This window comes from Bos javanicus, chromosome 7, assembly GCF_032452875.1.
Source record: "Bos javanicus breed banteng chromosome 7, ARS-OSU_banteng_1.0, whole genome shotgun sequence".
In the NCBI taxonomy this organism is placed as follows: Eukaryota; Metazoa; Chordata; class Mammalia; order Artiodactyla; family Bovidae; genus Bos; species Bos javanicus.
This window is the reverse complement of record NC_083874.1, coordinates 50,132,590-50,151,115: the sequence shown is the minus strand read 5'-3', so window position 1 is coordinate 50,151,115 and position 18,526 is coordinate 50,132,590. Positions and strand designations below refer to the sequence as shown.

Genomic DNA, 18,526 nt, shown 5'->3' with positions numbered 1-18,526 from the left:
CATTCTTCAAGAATGATGGGATGCAGTGAGTGGGGGAGGTAGGAAGGAGTCACAGACAAGATACACAGACGTGGACTATTACACACCGCAACAGTTACCTCAAACACACTGACATCAAATAGGAACATCTAGATAACGAGAGTGCAGTCACACAGCCAGACACACACATCAAACGTGATATATACAGCGTCACACACTGAGTGACACGTACCAAATCATATCCACAGATCCTGACATAGAAAACATAACACAGAAATAATAAACTAAGACAAATTCACTGAGGCTTATTACACAAGCACCTGCACTCATACACGTCCAGGTACACCCTTTTCGAACCCAGATCTTACCACCACTATCCAGACATAGCATGAAAACGTGAACGTACCCTTGGCCAATCAGGCTTTTTCAACCACAATGGTGAACTCAATGTGAGCTGGGAATTGAGATCTATAGCCCCCTTTCGAAGTTACAAAGGAAATAGTCTGTTCAGAGGGAAGACTGAAGGGTGAGTTAAGGGTCCAATAATTTCCTCCTCCATGATCTCGGATGCGCTGCCCGCCATACATTTATCTATGCTTCCTTGCTTCCCCATTGGCAAGTCTTACGTATGTTTTTAGTGATACTAATCAAGGTACAGTGTATAGTATGTGTAAAAAAATCTCCGAATATATATTTGAAAGGGGACACAAGAAAACTTTCTTCCCCCTAGGGAAGTAAAATGAGGGACTGAGATTTATCTTTTTATTCTCTTGTAAACCTTGAATCTTAAGAAATCAAGCTTTTCTGCTAAAACTGAAGACAAAAATAAAAATCTCCCTCCATGGAGTCCTGAATCTGACAGGGCTTCTCTCTAGGGCCATTTCATTCATTAAAAATCTTTGAGTCAGCCCAAAGCTCCAAAGAAATAAAATGTGGTTACTCCTCAGTCAACCACATTGGCCACATTTGCAAATATGTATCCTAAACTGACTAAAGTCTCTGTGTGGATCACAACAAACTGTGGAAAATTCTTAGAGAGGGGAGTACCAGACCACCTTACCTGTCTCCTGAGAAACCTGTGTGCTAGTCAAGAAGCAACATTAATAGAGCCAGACAGGGAAAGACTGGTTTGAAAGCAAAGGAGAACAAGGTTGTATATTGTCAACCTGCTTATTTAACTTATGTGCAGAGAACATCATGCAAAATGCTGGGCTGGATGAATCACAAGCTGGAATCAACACTGCTGCGAGAAATAATAATAAAGAAAAAACAAAACCAAAATCTTGGAGGTTACTGAGGAGAAATATCAGTAACCTCAGATATGCATGTAATACCACTCTAATGGCAGAAAGTGCAAAGGAACTAAAGAGCCTCTTGATGAAGGAGAAAGAGTGAAAAAGCTGGCTTGAAACTCAACATTAAAAAAAACTAAGATCAGGGACTTCCTTGTAGTCCAGTGGCTGGGACTTCATGCTCCCAATGGCGAGGGCCCAAGTTTGTTCCCTAGTCAGGCAACTAGATTCCAAATGCCCCCACTAAGACACCTTGCAGTCACAATAAATTAAAAACAAAAACCAAACTAACATTATGGCATCCAGGTCCCATCACTTCATGGCAGATAGAAGGGGAAAATGTGGAAGCAGTGACAGATATTTTCTTGGGCTCAAAAATCACTGTAGGTGACTGTAGCCATGAAATTAAAAAAGATGCTTGCTCTTTGGAAGCTATTACAAACCTAGACATCATATTAAAAAGCAGAGACATCACTTTGCTGACAAAGGTCCATATAGTCAAACTATGATTTTTCCAGTAGTCTCATATGGACATGAGATTTGGACCATAAAGGCTAAGTGCTGAAGAATTGATACTTTAAAACTGTGGTGCTGGAGAAGACTCTTGAGAGTCCCTTGGACTGCAAGATCAAGGCAGTCAATCCTAAGGAAAATCAACCCTGAATTTTAATTGGAAGGACTGATGCTGAGGCTGAAGCTCCAATACTTTAGCCACCTAACGGGAGGAGCTGACTCAGGAATATAACCCAACGCTGGAAATCAAAGAAGGCAAAACAGGGTTGCAGCAGATGAGATGGGTAGACAGCATCATTGTTCATGAATTTGAGCAAACTTCGGGAGGTAGCGGAGGGCAGGGGAGCCTCCTGTGCTGCAGCCCATGGAGCAGCAGAGTTGAATGTGACTTCGTGACTCAACAATCCTAAAGCAGGGAAAAAGAGCTTGGCTTTCTTGGCTGCTGAACAAACAGCTCTGGGGAGGAAGATGGTGTTTAACTGTCTATGGAGTTTATTAAGTTTATAAAACTTAGGGAGTTATAAGTTTATTAAGTTTATAAAACTTATGGTTTATGGAGTATGATTAATTCAAGGAACCTGGAAGGTAATTTATCAACTCAAGGCTAGAAGAGGCATGAACAGATAGAATATAAAACCATAACAGTTTATAATCTGTAGATGCTGTCTGGATGGTGGTGATGGTCTGATAGGAAAAGTGTCACAAGGCAGGCAGGCTATTAAAGTTTGCCAGTGATAAGACACTGCAATGGAATCATCAGAGGTCCAGAATTTTAAAACGCTACAGCAATTCATGTATTGTTCAGGCAACAATTCTAACTTGAGATGGAAGGTGAAGTAGGATGCAGGAATCAGGATGGTGGTTATGAAGGCACAGGATGGTTATGAACAGGCTCTCACTGTTTTCATCAAATGTAAAAATGTGTGAATCTTCTGTCTCAAACACTCCATGTACAGATGAAATTGGAAAGATGTAAAGATATGGATATTTATAGTTAAGTCAAAATGGAAAAGTCAAAATTTCCTATCAATAGGGAATTGGTTAAATGAATTATGGTTAACAGAGTAAAATGTTATTTAAAAATGGCTAGGATAGTATATTCTATGTATGAAAACAAAAGTTGGCCTGACTTATAAGGGTCAAATTTGTAGAAAGTTTTAAGTATAAATAGGCAAGGTTTTTTTTTTTTTTTTTAAGGGTGATATGCACCTACAGATGTGCAGAATATAAGGGCAGAGGAAATTCCTCTTTTGCAGCGTCAAGCCCTACCTTGCTGGTTTTGCACAGCTTAGCTACTTACGATGAAATGGATCAGAGACACAACTTGTGCTTGTAAGCAGAATTAGCCACAATTAGGAAAATGAGTTAGGTTTTCACTAGTTTTTATCGTCTACTAATGGTCAAGGCTATGACTTTTCCAGTGGTCATATATGGATGAGAATTGGACTGTGAAGAAAGGTGAACGCTGAAGAATTGATGCTTTTGAACTGTGGTGTTGGAGAAGACTCTTGAGAGTCCCTTGGACTGCAAGGAGATCCAACCAGTCCATTCTAAAGATCAGTCCTGGGTGTTCATTGGAAGGACTGATGTTGAAGCTGAAACTCCAGTACTTTAGCCACCTTATGCGAAGAGTTGACTCATTGAAAAAGACTCTGATGCTGGGAGGGATTGGGGGCAGAAGGGGACGACAGAGGATGAAATGGCTGGATGGCATCACCGACTCGATGGACGTTGAGTCTGAGTGAACTCTGGGAGTTGGTGATGGACAGGGAGGCCTGGCGTGCTTCGATTCACGGGGTCACAAGGAGTCAGACATGACTGAGTGACTGAACTGAGTGACCATTTAAACTCCAATTCCTTTCCACAGGTTTTTATCCCAGAGCAGATTAAGTGCACACAAAGAGCATAAACTGGTGTCTTCCAGATACAAGTGGAGGGGGAGGCATACATAAAAAGAACAGACTTGGCAGTTGCCAAGAAGTAGCTGATCAGAGTGATTTAACAAACCTGGCAAAACTGAGCAAATAGGAATTGGTCCAACTTTTGACAGGTGCAATGACTGAAATTGGAGTATTCTGTCCTTGTCAAAGGTAGGACATTCCTGCTGCTCTTGGTATATTCCATTTGGATCAGGTAATTAAACCTGTATACAAATGGTGCATTATATATATATATATATATATATATATATATCTCGCAAGATTATATATAAGCAAAGATCATTAAACCTGTATTTAATGGCTACAATTTCCACTGTAAGTTTGTTATTGGTGTGAACACTATTTGTTTTTACTCTGCAGCTGCTAAGTCGCTTCAGTCATGTCTGACTCTGTGCGACCCCATAGATGGAAGCCCACCAGATTACCCCGTCCCTGGGATTCTCCAGGCAAGAACACTGGAGTGGGTTGCCATTTCCTTCTCCAATGCATGAAAGTGAAGTCGGTCAGTCGTGTCTGACTCTTCGAGACCCCATGGACTGCAGCCTACCAGACTCCTGCATCCATGGGATTTTCCAGGCAAGAGTACTGGAGTAGGGTGCCATTGCCTTCTCCAGTTTTTTCTCTACTACACATAAAAGACTGCCCCCCCTTCCTCTTAATTTTCATGTTCCCTATTGTACATTTGACTTTACAGAATTCTTTAAATGTATGGAAATTATAAATCTAAGGCCAGGGCTAAAGATAAAGGCTTTAATAAATGTCAATACAGCCTTTTAAAAATTCATCATATATTATCCAACAGTTCTCACGTGGAATTTTCAAGCTATTATCTCCTGGTATCTTCACATTTTTTCCTAACAAGTACCTTAATTGAGCTCTAGCTTCTATCAACTATAGTTAATAATTCAGCAAATTATATCTGGAGTGAACAGTATCAACTTCCATTTTTCCATTCACTTAAAACTTCAATAAATTAGCTGCTCATTTTATTAATGTCCCAAGCAAAAGATAAAGGGTTCACCAGGGAAAGCAGTATTGAGGGCTCTTGGGTGTCTCCCACTTATAACCTTAAAAAATGCTTCATGAAGGATCCCAAATATTCTTTTCCAACATTTCCCTTACCTTTAGTAACAGTAGCAAAACCTTTAAGCCACAGTATCTAAATCAGGCATCTGACCACAAGTGCCTAAGTAGTATACTTCAGCTGTAAGTAAATCAATCATTCTCTAAAACGTGGCCTCTATTCTTGACATCACCATCACCTGGGTAATTTATGGAAAAATGCAAATTATTAAAATCAACCATACACCCAGTAAATCAGAAATTCTAGGAACAGGGCCCAGTAATGTTTAAAATGAAGCTTCCAGGTAATTCTGATACATGCTAACATTTGAGAACCACTAGTGGAGAAGGTCAGAGAAGGCGATGGCACCCCACTCCAGTACTCTTGCCTGGAAAATCCCATGGATGGAGGAGCCTGGTAGGCTGCAGTCCATGGGGTCCCTAAGAGTTGGACACGACTGAGCGACTTCACTTTCACGCATTGGAGAAGGAAATGGCAACCCAATCCAGTGTTCTTGCCTGGAGAATCCCAGGGACGGGGAACTTGGTGGGCTGCCGTCTATGGGGTCGCACAGAGTCGGACGATTGAAGCAACTTAGCAGCAGCAGTGGAGAAGGCAATGGCAACCCACTCCAGTGTTCTTGCCTGGAGAATCCTAGGAACGGGGGAGCCTGGTGGGCTGCTGTCTATGGGGTCGCACAGAGTTGGACACGACTGAAGTGACTTAGCAGTAGCAGCAGTCTTAAAGAATTCACAGAAGCATTTTGTTTGTATACCATGTCTCAAACCTGACATGCAACGGACATGCATCAGATTGGAGAGGCACTTTTAACTCCAGCTTAACCAACAGCTCAGCTGAGGGTCCTGGTTGGAGAATACCTCAAATGCATTACCACCCAACAGTTGATCTTGGGTGGATATAAACAGTATCCAAGGCCATATTCTATGGAAGCCACCAATACAGAGGAGTACAGAGCTGCTCACCCCTAGCCTTAGCTTGTATTATCCTAACCAAACTGTGTATACCAATTTTGTCTGATTTAAAAATATGCAGCATTCCTACAGATTTCCACTACATACAAGCCTCTTTCGTCACAATTTTTACTCATGTCATTTTCCAGTTCAAAGCCACTAAACCTATACTGTGAACAAAATCAGGCCAAAAAAATGTGTATTCTTCCACTTTTATAACCTAACGCTGCCATACTATTTAATAGTGTGTATGTCCTTTTCACCCTAAAGTGACAGTCACTCAGTCATGTCCAACTCAGTCCATGTTGTGACCCCACGGACTATACATCCATGGAATTCTCCAGGCCAGAATACTGCAGTGGGTAGAGCTGTTCCCTTCTCCAGGGGATCTTCCCAACCAAGGGACTGAACTCAGGTCTTCCACATTGCAGGCCAATTCTTTACCAGCTGAGCCACCAGGGAAGCCCAAGAATACTGGAGTGGGTAGCCTATCTCTTCTCCAGTGGATCTTCCTGACTCAGGAATCGAATCGCACTGCAGGTGTATTCTTTACCAGCTGAGCTACCACAGAAGCCCTTTTACCCTAAGAAAAAGGGGTAAAAGAATTCAGAGGCTTGATATAAGCTTTAAAAGTTCCTTATAATCTATACCATATAAAAATCTCTAGAAGTACTTATTCAGTACTCAATAGCCAGAAATCCACATTCCTCATTTACAACTCTAAATAAAATTATTGGGTTGCTAAGATCTTATGGAAAAACCTGAATGAACTTTTTGGTCAACCAAGTGTTTTTAAGATACACACTACTACAGCTAGCCAACTTAAGCCTTATCAGAGTAATTCTCATAGGCCATATTTATTAGCAATGATAAAATAAAACTGTAAAACAAACATCAAGTTTCCTTCACTCAGGGTTAACGTCTATATTAAACTAATAACTAAAATGGGAGTGGGAAAATTTTCTACTTTACAGTTGGTTAAGTGAAAAACATTCCTATTAAATAAAGGTTTGTCATAATCTGGGAAATAGCTGTTACAGGTTTATTCATCATTAGCAATTTATGAGAATTTATACTTTCCAAACCCTAGCAAATGAAGATATTAAACATTCTTTTCTACACCTTGGTGTATCTAACAAAATAGGACCTATGAAAAAAAGCTGACAGAAAACAAGGGATGCCATTGTACACAAAATGCTCTGTATATAGCTACTGTTAGTTAACAGTTGGAATTAAAAGCTGGTAATTAGTAAAGGCCAAAATTAAACTGAGATAAACTGGCAAGGATTTTTTTGTGCATGTTACATTAAGGTGTCATTTTCCCCTCAGTGGTAGATCATAAAATTTCTTCCATTTGATACATCCTTTAATAGATCTAAGTGGTTCAAAGAGAATCCCTTAAATTCTTTTTTAAATTAAAAATTTGCTTGACAATAATCTCTTAAACCAATTATCCCAACATATTTTGAAAGGCTGATACAACTAATTCTTGTTATTCCATGTTATTTCCAAGATTATTGTTAACGCTTAGACATATCTAAACATGAGCTTTTGTTGTTTGTCACCCTTAGCATTTTGAACTCTGAAGGTCTGAAAAAACTATGAATAGTCCAATTTTTAGTTATGTAACAGGAACAAGAAATCCACCAGCACCAAAAGCTTTAAAACTCAGATTTTTAGTAGCAGTTTTTAGAACACTCTAGATTAAAAATGGAATAATTTGTTAAAGCATGCAAGAAAGTTTAACAGTAAATAAAAACCACAACTGTGACAAATATATTGGTTAACACCTCAAACATGTATAACCAATGAACATGGCCTAGGTTTTTGTTTTTTATTGGTACTCACTTAAGAAACTTGAATCCACAGATATAAGCAGTATATAACCAGAAAGTTACAAGTAAACACAGATTATACATGCAAATTTCTGTTCACAAAGGTCACATATGCAAGTATATGAATTAGAAGCGTGCATCTAAGATTATGGCCAAACTTTTTTTAAAATGCAGAAATGTAAAATTACATCTTGAAAATACAAAGAGATGGTCTACACACTTCAAAAATCAAATGTTGCTTATACCAGATGATGTATGACAGCTACAGGATTCAAGTGACAAGCAATAAGATCTCAAGAAATTAATACTGGTCAAAGAGAAGGGGAATATTTTTACATTTCACTGAAAATACATTAACTTCTAGAATACGAAATCTAGCAGGAACTTAGGGGAAAAAATTACAGAATCTAAAGCCAATTACTTAATATTTCTTATTACCTAAACAACAACATGACATTGAAAGAAAACTGCACCTGCATTTTAATTACCAATCTCACATTAGTGAAGTTCTCCATAAACGAAACAAAACCAAAAATGCTTCAAACTCCAAATGAAAAGTCTGCAAGGCTCAGATTAAAATGTGGAATGTTTCAGATGAAAGTAATAAAAATACAATTGGTTTTGTTCTTTATTGAATGGAATCAAAAGTTTTGACATATCTCTGAAGCTTGGAACTACTAAATTTCATTTCTTTGAATGCTTCTACATCTTTCTTAGTGGTGCAAGTGTCTTTAGCATACGAAGTCAGTCTCTACAAAGTATTTCTGTCTGTTACTATTTTGATAAAACAAAAACAATTCTTCATTAACTTAACCGTATATGTATTTTTGCTATAACACTTAACACATGAACAGACATCTATTATCTATTATTTTCCACTAAAACAAAAGAGTACAATAGTTTTCTTCTAACTATCAGTATTGTATTTAAAAAAGGTTAACATTTAAAAACAAAGAACCATTATTTTCTTTGAAATCATTAAGCTTCTAGCACATCTCAAACTTCCTTCTTCTGCCTGCGTTCCTCTGCCAATTTATTCAGAAATTTCTGAAAAGAAAAGAAAAAGTTACAAGGATTAAATCACCTTAGTGAAACATAACAAATGGATTAACTACAAAATAAAATATTCTATTGAAGTTTAGGGACCTGAGTCTAATTTAACTATAACCTTGTCAATATTTGTAAGATCCAGTTATTCTTATCAAGCAGGTATAAAACTAAACTGGACACCACAGTAAGGCATGGGAAAAGAAACAGTAAAATATGAAAAAGTTACTTCAATGTGCAATTAAGACTAACTTACAGAGATGAGAAAACAAAGACCAAAATACGCACATAGAATAACTGCTGCTACCCCAAGAACTTAAGATTAGTTAAATGACATGTATTTATTCAATGCCCCTTCTTCTAAGACAAAGGACATTATTAAATTTCTGCTACCACTGAAAATAACCAATGTCCTTAATACTCTAGCAGCTTTATATTATAAATCAGTATTATCTTTTTTAACTCCTACTTTCAAGTTTTCCCTCATCTATTTCAATACTTGGTGTCCTTAAGCCACTAACTAAAACACCAAACTTTCAAAATATCCAAACAGAAATTTGTTATTCTTTATTATGTTGTGCTTTATTAATTTTTCCTTTTACCTGTATATCCTTTTGATCATAAAACTTCACTGAAGTGTCATTATTAATAAAATAATTTAAAGTCAATGTAAAAATCATTAAGTATAAAGGGATATGGCACTTTATAAAGTTGAAAAAGGCTTTATAGTATTTCACTTGACTTTCAAGCCTCCGGTATCTTCCAAATTAGAGAAATTACAGTCTAATAATCATTTGAGAATACTCAAATAACTCTTAATTATACAACAGAATTTGTAACGTTTAAATCTATAAATTTAGAAATTACTAAATTATCATTTAGTTAATAGTGTATTCTAGAAAGAGGTTTAGCAGATGCTTCCAGAGTTCATCAAACTGCTCAAGGCCCATCAATAAAGAATGTTATCAGGATAAAGCGTGCTGGGTCCACAGATGGTACTGGTCCATAAACTTACGTGACTTGTTAGTTTTCACAAAAGAACTCTCCTCTTTTAGATTCAGCCTTACCTTTAATTTCTGATAATGAGGAAGGCTGCTGCAATGAGTATTCTTTGCAACTTCTTCATTTGTATAAAAGAGTGAACACAGCTTACAGTAAAACCCTGTTTTAGGTATCACATAGTCTATACCTAGAACACAAACATACATTCTTACAAATTCAGTAAACTGAAGATTTTAATAGTGTTCTCAAATCTTTTTTTTTCCTGTCAATATAATTTGAATGAGTTAACAGTTGTGACATGTCCAATATAGCCTACGCTAAAACAAAGCAAAAACCATAACATCGTTAATAGCTTGTATTTTAATTGATGTTTAAGGGCCCACACCTAATTGTTCTCTTAAAAATGTTGAAATAGAACGGTGAACAAAACAAAAAGCAATGTGAAATTCTCAGAAAATTTTATGAGGAGAAAAAAGAACATATTATGGAATGGTAACAAAAAGAGGAAAAAAGAATGCTTCAAGTAAGATTTACAAATTGTTCTGCGTAGAACTTCATGCTATTAGAGTTTATTATGTAAGACCAATTTAAAAAAATCTTATAGTAAGAGTTTGGGGAGGGTGAGGGATAACAACAAAGCCTTAAATCTCACCAACAGGAACATTGGGTTGATATGGTCCAATTCTATACTCATCTGGGATTGTATAGTCCTCCTTGTTTTCATCACTTTGGCCATCTGCATTTTCACTTGTATCTTTGTTGGGATCATCAGCATTCTCAGCAGATTCAGCACCTGGCTCTGTATTTTCCTCATTTTTAATTCCATTTTCCAACGCTGCTTCATTTTCTTGGTCAAGTTCCTCGATCTTGTCCACCTTAATTTCAACCAAACCATCATCATTTTTGTCACCAGATTTAAATGCCATGCCCGATTTACGAAGTTTCTGAAGTTCCGAATCTTCCTCATCACCAACCTCATCTAGAGTGACAAAACCTTCCATATTCCCTGGGAAACGACGCTGTTAAGAAAGACAAATTTACTCTGCAACAATTATCCTGCAGTATCCCTTCCATTTGCTTTACTTGAAGGGAAAGGGATAGCGTCTTTGCCTTCATTTCCTCACAAAAAAAAAAAAGGGGACTTTTCTTTCTCTCCCCCCAAATTTACTAGTTTAAAAAAAAAAAAAAACCTTAGCTTGTTTTAAAACTAAGTAATCCAAGCCTTCCCTTATATAAAGAGCAGAAAATAAACATGAGGACATTCATACTCTATACTTTGAGACTTATGCTGCAAGATAATCAGAGCTGATTTCATGAAGTATCAATAAGTTGAATGATGTCCTTCAAAGAAGGTATCTTATGGTGCCACTCTTTTTGTTTACAGAGCAGTGTTTAAAATACCACTGTGGTTTAAAATCAAGCTCTGGAACATAACTGCTTAGGTTTAATTTTTGGCTCTGCCATTTATAAAAGCAGTATGACCACAATCTACTGAATTTTAACATGACTCAATTTCCTCATTCATGAAATATGGATAACAAGCATCTGTGGCATAAGGTTATTTTAAGAATCAGTTAATTAGCACACACAAAGAGATTAGAAAAATTGATGGCACATAATGCTCAATAATTATCAGCTCTTAAGAGCACAAACGTAGTACTACATAACTATATTTCAGCCAGAAAAAGAATTTCAAGGCTAACTTATTTGACCAAGCCATCAAAATCTGGAGGTCTATAAATAGTAAGTTTTCTGGTAGTAGAGTATATCTTAGAAGGAATGCATGAAAGAGGATTATAATAATCTCATTTCAAGACTCATTTATCTTATGGAGTTCTAAAGGCATTGTAATGCTCTAATCTTTAATGGAGATAGTCAAGTACACCATGGGTCTTCTGATTTAGTATTTTTCTACCATGTATATATTTTTATATTGCGATTTGCCTTAATTTAATATGTGATATGTGTTCTAAGAAAAAATGTTTTAAAACCTATTGAAATATCTAATCAAGGTTACATTTCTATAATAGGAAAATTCTTCAAGTTCTACCATTTTTGACACAATGTTTTAAGTGTCCTGGGTCAGTTACCCCTGGGTCAGGTCAGTTAACTTACTGTAAAATCCATACCCCATATTTAAAAAAACAAGCTGGACTATACATAAAGGCTGCCTACTACTCTTTACACACTACCACTACCAAATAGAATCATATACAGCTTTAAGTCTTTCTCCTTTGTTACTAAAAAGTTCTCTTTGTGAATTGACATTTTTCTATTGCAGTTTAGTCCTATTCAATCTATGTATTGCAGAGTTTAGATGTCAATTTTTTTAGTGATTCCTGTTTCTTCCTAATGTAAGTCACTAATTCTATTAAATATGACCCTAAGATAAATAATTTGAAACACTGATCTAGTTTTCTACTGCAACAAGTCAACATAAAACCTTCTTTTACCTTTTTAAGCTTTTTCTTTGCAGCTCCAGAAGCACTGGCATTTGCATCTTTTTTCACAGCTTTGTCTGAAGGTTCTTTTTTCCCATCAGATGCCACATCCCCTAAATTAGCAAGATCTGTTTCATCTCCCACTGAACTGCCACTTTCTAGCAGTGCTGCTGCTTCTTCTTCATCTACAAGTAGCTCATCTTCAGATTCAAGAAGCATGTTAGGCTCTTGTTCTGCCTGGTCATCCTTTGTATCTTTTTCACCATCTTCACCTGACTTCTCTTCTTGTTCTTTACCTTCAGCAGTACTTTCAGTCTTCTGAGAACCATCAGTTTTGGATTTCTTATCACTTGGAGATTCTTTGCCATCTGGAGAGTAAGATCTTTTCCTGAAACCAAAACAAACACCTGAATTAATTCTACCGAGTTGGAAAACGAAGGTTTAACATACTAGTGTATACAGACATAAACACACAAAATGAAATTACCGGGATTTATCTTTTTTGAGTAAGTCAATGCCTCTGTTGGGAATCTAAAAGACAAAATTTCACCAGTTACATAAATGTATTAGATTTCATAGAGTATTTAATTATCCAATTAACTAATAAACGATGACCATCCTTTATATATCAACTAACCTTATTTAAACCATACCTAAGAATGTAAGCTGCCCTAACATTATTAATTACCACCAACATTTGAAGAGCAGTGAATAATAATTTTGTTAAAGCTTTTCAAATAGAACCTTAAGTAAAACAGATAAAAACAAAGATGCTTTATACAGACATCAGTTTAAAAACTTCTGTATTAATGAAGACAAGAAAAAGAGAAAAGATCACTCTCTTTCAATAACTAAATCCTATGTATGTATTAATTATTTACTTATTTCTGGTCATGATGCTGCATTCTGGCTTTCTCCAGTTGCAGTGAGTGGGGCTACTCTTCGTTGAAGTGCTTGGACCTCTCACTGTTACAGAGCATGGCTAGAGTGCAGCTCAGTAGTTGTGCACAGAAGGGATCTTCCCAGATCAAGGATTGAACCTGTGTCCCCCACACCACCAGGGAAGTTCCTAAATCCTACATTCTTAGCATGTAAAAATTTATAAAAATGTCATGGCTTGAAAAGCATGAAAATAAGCTTTATAAAGAACCTGAATCAAACACTACATACCCTGAGTACCAATTTTTTGTATTTTTCAGACAGGTCAACTTTTACACATCTCCCTTGAAACCAAAGGGCCTTTTTCAAACAGTGGTCAACCATTGCCATTGCATCTTCTCTGGTCTCCATCTCAATAAAGGCCTGGGGCAAGAAAAACAAACAAAAAAAAAGAACAAAAAATTAATTAGAAAGTAAAACTTTAGAAGGATACAAACTCATGAAACTATAAAAAGGTTAACAAAGAAAAGATGCTCTACTTACAATTTAAAAAATGAAATGTAAGTATGAAATAACTCAATCCATTAATTAAACTCACATAATTTGAAAAGTCTAATATCCAGTGTTTATAAAGCTCTTAGAATGCTGCTGCTGCTGCTAAGTCGCTTCCGTCGTGTCTGACTCTATGCGACCCCATAGACAGCAGCCAACCAGGCTCCCCCGTCCCTGGGATTCTCCAGGCAAGAACACTGGAGTGGGTTGCCATTTCCTTCTCCAATGCGTGAAAGTGAAGTCGCTCAGTCGTATCCAACTCTAGCGACCCCATGGACTGCAGCCCACCAGGCTCCTCTGTCCATGGGATTTTCCAGGCAAAAGTACTGGAGTGAGGCGCCACTGCCTTCTCTGCTTAGAATGCTAGTATGATCGTATATGAGTATTATTTTTTGAAGAGCATTTGGCACCGTCAAAGAAAAGAAAGCAAGTATCAGGATCCACAACTTCAATTCTGAAATTGTATCCTTCAATTATATGCATAAATTCACATGCCACAAAATCCACAGCAGCATTAATGGCACAGCAAAAGAACTAGCATCTCTGCTGCTGCTGCTGCTGCTAAGTCACTTCAGTCGTGTCCACTCTTAGCGACCCCATGGACTGCAGCCTACCAGGCTCCTCCATCCACGGGATTTTCTAGGCAAGAGCACTGGAGTGGGGTGCCATTGCCTTCTCTGAGAATCTCTAATATCCATTAATTAAAGAAATTAAATTCAGCACAGTTTACTCAATGGAATCATGTGTAAAGTGGAAAGTAACACTTTAATATAATCTCATTTGAAGTAAAGGGGGAAAGTATACTTATATACACAAAGGAAGATCTTTGGAGGCAAACTCTGGAAATAATATTAGCCAAACTAGAGAAAAAGATCTTTACTTTCCACTTTATTTACTCAATATTCAATAATTTGGCCGCCAAATTACGCCCCCACCCCTTCACTAAAAATGAGGATGTTAAAATAACTTAAAAAAAAAAAAAACTTTGAGAAATAATCTTTTTCAAAACTTCTACATGTATATTACCTGACTTTTCATCCTCATCAGTATATAATTCTTTATTTTCCCATAAGGCTCAGCAAGCTTGAGGACAGCACTGTCAGAATAGCCAGAATGAGGTAAGTTGCTGAGATGTATCACTCGTCCAAGCTCTTGTTTTTGATCAAACTTCTGGTCTGGCTTCCCCTCAGGTTTCTTTAATACACAGGAGGGAAAAAAACAAAAAACAGAGGAAATCAAATTAGTAAGTATGCCATAATTATTAGTCAAGATTATTCTAGATATTAGCAACAATTTTAAACAGCTATAAGTTAGTAAATATTAAAATGATACACTAAATAACTGGTGATACAAATCTGGAAAAATAGAGATTATTTACCTTTATTCTCTTATACTTCTGGGATAAATGAACTCTCACTGGCTTGCCAAATACTAATGCTGGGGTGGTTGTGTAATAATCCACTGCAGCCTGAGCATCTTCTGTGGTTGCCATTTCAATAAATGCCTAAAATTGAAAAAATATATATTTACATTTCCAAAAAACCACCCAATTCCATACTGTCCAAAGTCTTTCCAAAAATATTTAATCATTATATAGAAAGCATTTTCAAGAACCTGAGAGAAAAAAAAAATCTCTAATTTCCTATTTTATTAAAGATCATCTCAGACTTTATTACTTTCATGACACTAACACTATCATTTATTATGTACTGAATTTGAAACAATAATTTGGCACCATTTGGTTAAAAGTTTGAAATGTTTTTCCAAATAATTATGTTTATATAGTCCTTACTATGCTGCTAAGTCACTTCAGTTGTGTCCGACTCTGTGCGACCCCATAGACGGCAGCCCACCAGGCTCCCCTGTCCCTGGGAGTCTCCAGGCAAGAATACTGGAGTGGGTTGCCATTTCCTTCTCCAATGCATGAAAGTGAAAAGTGAAAGGGAAGTCGCTCAGTCGTGTCCAGCTCTTCGCAACCCCAAGGACTGCAGGCCACCAGGCCCCTCCATCCATGGGATTTTCCAGGCAAGAGTACTGGAGTGGGGTGCCATTGCCTTCTCCCAGTCCTTTCTATAGCAGTAGTATAATAAAGATAATGTAACTGCTTAAGAATCACAATTTATAAAGTTACTAACAATCTATTGGTACTAGAATTCATTACTGATTGGCCCTTTTCAACTATTGGTTCAACTATTGGCCCTTTCCGTCATTACATTCCACATTGATGATTTAAGCTAACATTCTTTTTTCTAATACAAGATAATATATTCTCTTTAGGATATACTTTAGTGATGAATAAATACTACACACTTAACTCATACCTCATTAATTTTATTTAGAATAAGATGATTTGAAATAACTCCAAATGGTTCCACCAGTTGTAATAGTTGATATCTCAAGTTTTTCCCTCGCTGGAAATCCATGATGTGAACAACTCGGCTAGTTTCCTATTCGTTAGGAAAAAACCAAGTTAGTAAATAAATTTCTTTAGAAGCAATACGAAACAGTAAAATATTAAATCTTTTATAATCTGTAGTCAGTCAGAACAAATTAAGTATTTAAATATGTCCCTGGAACAAGCCTCATAGCTTCAGAAAACAGTGTCTGCACTGATATTTAAATCAACGACTGTTATATAATTAGATGGCAAACTTAACTTTGAATCAAGGTGAAATCTCTAGACTGTGGACATATGAAAACAAAGTTTTAACTCTTATCAGAGTCACGTATAAAAGCCTGTTGGTTTTCAAACTAAAACAATCTTTCTGTAATAAGGACTACAACACAGATATAATTAGCAATGATTCAAGTCAAATCACACTTCCCCAAAGAGCATACAGCCAATACAGTAAAAGCAAGAGCTTTATTACTGACCACTCTGCCTTTCTGCATGTGTCTTGGTCCTTGCAGGTTTCCATTTCCAGCACCTTTATGGGGAAAAAGTATATTTTCAGTCTTAGGTATACTTGTCCTACCAGGCTATTTAAATTGAAAAACAGACATCTCTCTAACAGCAAAAGAACATCACAAATGAGTATCATGTATTCTCATGAAATGTCATCTTTGAGTTACATTTCAATGACACTTCTTTTGCCTAAAATCACTGCATTTAATCTTTATGATAAAAACTCTTACGGAAAGGTAACATGAATTTTATAATCACCCAGATTTCCTCTTGGTCCAACTGCTGGTCCCCCAAGATGAAATGATGGGGGTGGAGGTCCCAGAATTCCTGGTGCTGGGTTTGTAGACTGCTGCAACATGAATGGATCACCCCTGGGAATATGAAAACATAAAATACAAAGTATGATAAAGAAGTCCATCAAAAATAACTGAAATTTACTGCTAAAACACTCCTTGTATGACAGTGATTCCAATATTTGGGGGCATTTAATGCATGATGTAACTAGGGGGAAATCTATAATAAAAAAATAAAAATTACTACATAAAATAGTTTCTAAAAATTCTTTCACCCATGATGACTTTTAACAAACTCATATTAAACAAAGAAATTAAGAAAATATTGTTTATGAAATGTGAAAAATTTAACCTGAATTCCTTACATTGATCTCCTTTACAAACAACAGCTTAAAAAATTTAACTTACATTGTATGTCCTGTATCAGTGTCAGGATTCCATTCTGGGTAGCTTTAAAAAGACCAGAAAATTAACTTTAAAATAAAACTGTTCTTTTCACAAAGTAGCCTTGTTTGGCCTTTAAAATAGATTTATTAGTAAAATTATACGGTAGTATAAGTGTTAGAAATATTACTGTTTAAAACATGTCATATAGATACTTCCAAAGGAAAATGTCAAATTAATCAAAATAAAGGAGAATTAACTTGCTCCGTATTGCTTAAAATGTTAAGTAATGTATATTGCAATAAAATAGTCCTTTATCTGTTTTTTTCTTGGTGGGGGGGTGGTGGTGGTCAGGAAGGGTCATACAACTTGTGGGATCTTAGTTCCTTGATCAGAGACTGAACCCTGCCTGGCCCATGGCACTGAAAAAGTGCATGGAGTCCTAACCACTGAGCATCCAGGAATTCCCTATATTTGTTAATTCACAAAGAAGTGCTATATGAGGGACTGGAAATGTGGGTTATATAGGGAAACAAAGATTGTATGTGAAAATGGCCACCCCAGTGAACAATGGGCTTCATGTTCTTTAGGTAGGGAGATTCTTTACAAATTCTATCCTAGCAGCTTAAACTCCATCACAAGTATCTCAAAAGCAAAAAATATATCCTGAAGGGTTTTGCTTTAAAACTTGTTACTTCTAGTATAACTTCCCCCTTTTCTTCAAGGAAAATATTTTCTTTATTCTCAGAGCACATATTATTGTTATTGAAAATGCTCTTATAAATCTATTTTATGCATCAATGGCTATCTTTAGGTCTGTTAAAAATTCTTTCCATTTTAAATAACAAAGTACCGCTATCACTCCACCTTAATATTCCACATACAATTCCAGACCTAAACATTGTTTGTAACTGGTGATTGCCTGGACAGTGTCAACTATTCAGTAATAACAATGTGGATATTACAAGTAAACGATGAATTCCCCGAAACCAATCAATGGCTGTTTCTGACAGTTAACTGATGCTTTAAAGGTATTTCAGACTCCTACATTTCAAGAAGAAGCTGGCATCGACGACTGTGACTTGCTCCATTGATATGTTGACTCCACTCCTGTAGCAAAGTAAATTAGCAGAATTAACAAAACTAAAACTAAGATTTCTTTTCAACCATTCAAACTCTAGGATGTTAATCTATATGTCTATATACAATTATCATAAACTGAACACCTGACCATTCACTAATTTAAAACCATTTCTCTGAATCCTTGTAGCTTCATCCTGCCCTCAAATACTCCATGCACATTCTTGGAAAAACTGGTAACTTGGTTAACAAACTAAGAGACCTGACAGGGAAAAGATAGAGTTAATAAAGATGAAGAGTAGTAACTGACTTTGAGATCAGTAGGCATATTAATTTCTGCTGCAGACAAA

At 36.4% G+C, this 18,526-nt stretch overlaps 1 protein-coding gene across 13 annotated transcripts in view; it reads right to left on the bottom strand.

Moving 5' to 3' along the window:
* Nucleotides 1–6,777: 6,777 nt before the first annotated feature.
* Nucleotides 6,778–18,526, bottom strand: part of MATR3 (matrin 3) — a 39,805-nt gene continuing 28,056 nt past the window's right edge. For 6 of the 13 annotated variants that reach the window (XM_061424661.1, XM_061424654.1, XM_061424666.1 and 3 more), the window contains 13 exons: nt 18,145–18,206; nt 17,121–17,162; nt 16,678–16,790; nt 16,389–16,441; nt 15,836–15,961; nt 14,893–15,018; nt 14,541–14,708; nt 13,254–13,385; nt 12,571–12,614; nt 12,096–12,471; nt 10,295–10,661; nt 9,708–9,829; nt 6,778–8,640 (listed from right to left, as the gene is read on the bottom strand). In XM_061424661.1, coding sequence (XP_061280645.1) covers nt 8,590–8,640; nt 9,708–9,829; nt 10,295–10,661; nt 12,096–12,471; nt 12,571–12,614; nt 13,254–13,385; nt 14,541–14,708; nt 14,893–15,018; nt 15,836–15,961; nt 16,389–16,441; nt 16,678–16,790; nt 17,121–17,162; nt 18,145–18,206 — 1,782 coding nt within the window. In that variant the 3' untranslated portion in view covers nt 6,778–8,589. The remainder of the gene's footprint in view (nt 8,641–9,707; nt 9,830–10,294; nt 10,662–12,095; nt 12,472–12,570; nt 12,615–13,253; nt 13,386–14,540; nt 14,709–14,892; nt 15,019–15,835; nt 15,962–16,388; nt 16,442–16,677; nt 16,791–17,120; nt 17,163–18,144; nt 18,207–18,526) is intronic. The other 7 variants (XM_061424663.1, XM_061424659.1, XM_061424664.1 and 4 more) reach the window with 3 other exon arrangements.